This window comes from Octopus bimaculoides, chromosome 1 (assembly GCF_001194135.2).
Source record: "Octopus bimaculoides isolate UCB-OBI-ISO-001 chromosome 1, ASM119413v2, whole genome shotgun sequence".
Taxonomy (NCBI): Eukaryota; Metazoa; Mollusca; class Cephalopoda; order Octopoda; family Octopodidae; genus Octopus; species Octopus bimaculoides.
Window position 1 is genome coordinate 9,098,371 of NC_068981.1, and position 1,176 is coordinate 9,099,546.

General features: G+C 34.7%; 1 protein-coding gene across 1 annotated transcript in view; it reads right to left on the reverse strand.

Annotated features, from left to right (window-relative positions):
- Nucleotides 1-6: 6 nt before the first annotated feature.
- Nucleotides 7-1,176, reverse strand: part of LOC106874194 (calbindin-32) — an 83,193-nt gene continuing 82,023 nt past the window's right edge. Inside the window, exon 12 of the mRNA XM_052974160.1 lies at nt 7-390. Coding sequence (XP_052830120.1) covers nt 264-390 — 127 coding nt within the window. The 3' untranslated portion in view covers nt 7-263. The remainder of the gene's footprint in view (nt 391-1,176) is intronic.

The following is a 1,176-nucleotide window of genomic DNA, read 5'->3' on the forward strand; positions in this document are numbered from 1 at the left end:
TCATCATCATCATCATCATCATCATCATTAGCATTCATGCCATCCTGCTAGGACAAGTCCTAAATATAGGTCTTAAGACAGAGAACCACCAATGTGGGTGGTGGGACAATTGTCGTTATTGTAGGGTGGTGGATGTGTCCAAACTCTTTTGTGGTTTTTTATGTGATTTATTGATAGATCTATAACTGATCTATAGCTGGGTCATAGTTAGGGATTGGTAATGCAGGCCTGGCTGCAAGACAGAGTTACAAAAAAGGGAGCAATCATTGACCAAAGTTACTTCCAAAGTGATTCTCATTATTTTTCTTCTTATTTTGAGTCAAGAAGGCAGCAAGCTTTAATATTTCAAACTTGACATTATAGTATTTACGCATCATCCATAGCTTCAATCTAAAATAAAATAAAAATTTAAACTATTAATCGAAAATAATTAATTAGCATAAATAAATAATTAACATTGTGGCTGAAAATAATTAGAGGCAGTTTTTTTTTCTTTTTAAACAAATAAATAAAACTATTTAAAAGATTTGTTTTGGTGCAAGATGACACAAAGATGATTGTTCACTGACACCACCTGAAAGTCTAATCTGAAATGTTAGTAAATAATTAAAATTCTAAATAATTCTGTTGTTGATTCAAGGTGAGTTTAAATCCTGGACATTCAACTTTACTTCAGTCTCAAAGGAACCAACTTCCCTCAAACACTGTGTTTTCTCTTAAATATCTCAGAAATTGTTGCCAATGGAAGACATTTTTCACCTCTGAAGGAATATTCAGAGATGTGTCTTGTTTATTAATATTGTATTTGTAGTGTGGCTAGCTTCCTCTAAACTAGAATATCCTGCGTTTACTCAGAACATATTAATCTATAATCTGTCAGCATAAAACAAACAATGAATGCATGAACCACTGACTAATAATAAACCTCTGACCTTGGACAGGGTTTAAAAACTAGTTTTTATATTGAGAAGAGGTGGAAAAAGAAAAAAACCCCACCACCTGACTTTCCATTGGCAAATCGGATTCTTTTAGTTGTTGGCTGAAAGAAAACAAAGCTGCATTGTTACTTCTTCAGCTTTTGCTCCTCTCAACTTGCTACCACCACCACCATCACCCTGCAACCTTTACCACTACCAACCACATTATTGCCACAAACACCACCACCACCACCGCCGC